A 2,025-nucleotide genomic window follows, 5' to 3' on the forward strand; every position below is an offset into this window, starting at 1 on the left:
GAACAGAACTTGAAGGCCCTGCAGTGCATAGTGAATACGGCTGGTAAGATTATTGGTGCTTCGCTCCCCTCCCTGAAGGACATTTACACCTCCCATCTCGCCCGCAAGGCAACCTCGATTGCCAGAGATGTGAGTCACCCGGCTCACTCTTTGTTTGACCTTCTGCCCTCTGGGAAGAGGTACAGGAGCCTGCGCTCCCGCACCACCAGACTCACCAACAGCTTCTTTCTCCAGGCTGTTAGGGCCCTGAACTCGCTACCCCCTTCTGCGTAGCGTGCGGCACTGTTGCGCTATTTTCGGGAATGTCTGCTGTACGCGCACTTGCTCCTTTTTTTCTGCTCCTCTTATTTATTTATTTATTGTTGTGTTATTTATTCATTATTTATTCAGCACGCTTTTGTTATACTTGTTTAATTGTTTGTCTGTTGTGAGCCATGTCTTGTCACCGTGGGATAGGGGGGAACGAAATTTCGGTTTCTTTGTGTCTTTGGCATGTGGAGAAATTGACAATAAAGCTGACTTTGACTTTGATAATGGGGTTTTAATTGCACTGAAAATAGGGTTTTGTTAAAGTCACTAAATTTTATTTCTTCAAGCATTTGTACAAAATACATAAAAGCATCAGGATCCAAATAGTCTACATAAAAATCTGGATCAAGATCATTTTATTACATGCAACCAAATAAAATTTGTAAATTAAAATGTAGGTAGTTCAAGTTGTTCTACTATCAAATACTCAAATTGAGTTTCACATGATCAGTTTAAGAGTAAAAACAATGTAAGTGTAACAAAACGCAGTAAAAAAACAGCTTGTGTAAACATGAAGACTTATTCTTATAGCCGTGACTTCTGCTCATCAAAAGTTGAGTTGCATTGTTTGATTATGAACTTGACGTGCGGCTTGATCAGGTGGCCGTTAATGTATTTACACACTTGTTTCACACATCACTCACCGCATTGTAGGGCACAGGAACAATGGCAGGCATGGCACTAAAATGAGGAATTATGAGGAAATGGGATTATGACTATCTGGTGTGAAAAAATCATGGCAGGGAATATTACACAAACATTGACCACTTGATTTATTTACTTTTATTGTCAGTATAAATAATCATTTCACACCAATGACTGGTTGAAAAGTGTCCTTTTTTTATGACAACAATCAATGAATGTACAGCACTGTATTTGACATCAAATTAATTTCACAAATTCTTAGTGAACAAAGTTGTGGACTAAAATATGATATAACATTTAGCAGATGACATGACAACCAAAACGCTGATGTCAGCTTTCTTGTAGTTGTATAGGACATACCATAGTTTGTTTCATCGTCACACAAATGTTCTACAGTAATTCACACTGTATCATGAATCAAGTATTTCATGCACACAAGTCCAGTGTTCATTTGCAATTCAATTGTTTCCAGTTCCAGGACCACCAGTGAATGACTGAAAGAAATTGTAGATCCTTGTCGTGTATGGTACAAAGTCGTTTTTGTAGATGATGATAGTTTTGCTGTGAGCAGTCTGGAATTCAATTTCATTTAGATTCTTCGGCAGTTCTTTTTTATCCTTTTCATTTTGAGTCGAGTCTGATGGGGCAAAAAGAGAGGAATTTACTAAGTGGGAAATAAGACAGAATGCCTTCACTGAAAATTACTCCAGCAAACTTTGAGGGCTCCCACTTTAACTCACAGAAATTGTAATTTTAAGGTACACGTGGGGTAAAATACATAAACAAAACGTAAAGCTATTTTGATCGACTCGCCTCATCGAATCCTGAACACATTGACTTACCTGCGCTGTTTTTGAATCGACCCGTGTAATACAAATATCCAACGGAGCCGATCATAGTCCACACACCGAAGGCGTAAACTGTAGACACAATTCGGTTCCACTTTTTAACATCTTTCAACATCATTTTTGCACTCGAAAGAGTTGAGTTTTGAAAGAGAAAATGTGCTCTGGTAGCTTGACCTAGAGTCGGGTGCCGCCATGACAGTGTAAACCGGAAGTAAACACAGCC

At 39.1% G+C, this 2,025-nt stretch overlaps 1 protein-coding gene across 1 annotated transcript; it reads right to left on the reverse strand.

The window, feature by feature from the left end:
• Positions 1-1,077: 1,077 nt before the first annotated feature.
• LOC125969092 (small integral membrane protein 26) lies at positions 1,078-2,025 on the reverse strand. The gene is made up of 2 exons (XM_049720802.2): positions 1,797-2,025; positions 1,078-1,591 (listed from the first exon to the last, which is right to left on the reverse strand). The coding sequence occupies exons 1-2, from the start codon at positions 1,918-1,920 to the stop codon at positions 1,413-1,415; spliced, it is 303 nt and encodes a 100-aa protein (XP_049576759.1). The 5' UTR covers positions 1,921-2,025; the 3' UTR covers positions 1,078-1,412.

The sequence above is a fragment of the Syngnathus scovelli genome, chromosome 5 (genome assembly GCF_024217435.2).
Source record: "Syngnathus scovelli strain Florida chromosome 5, RoL_Ssco_1.2, whole genome shotgun sequence".
Classification (NCBI taxonomy): domain Eukaryota; kingdom Metazoa; phylum Chordata; class Actinopteri; order Syngnathiformes; family Syngnathidae; genus Syngnathus; species Syngnathus scovelli.

What these genes read in the sequence shown, in the direction of transcription:
- LOC125969092 (XM_049720802.2), bottom strand. Translation starts at nt 1,920, where the DNA reads ATGATGTTGAAAGATGTTAAAAAGTGGAACCGAATTGTGTCTACAGTT. An exon ending in TCGATTCAAAAACAGCGCAG is followed by an intron (nt 1,592 to 1,796) that starts GTAAGTCAATGT and finishes TTGCCCCATCAG; the next exon opens with ACTCGACTCAAAATGAAAAG.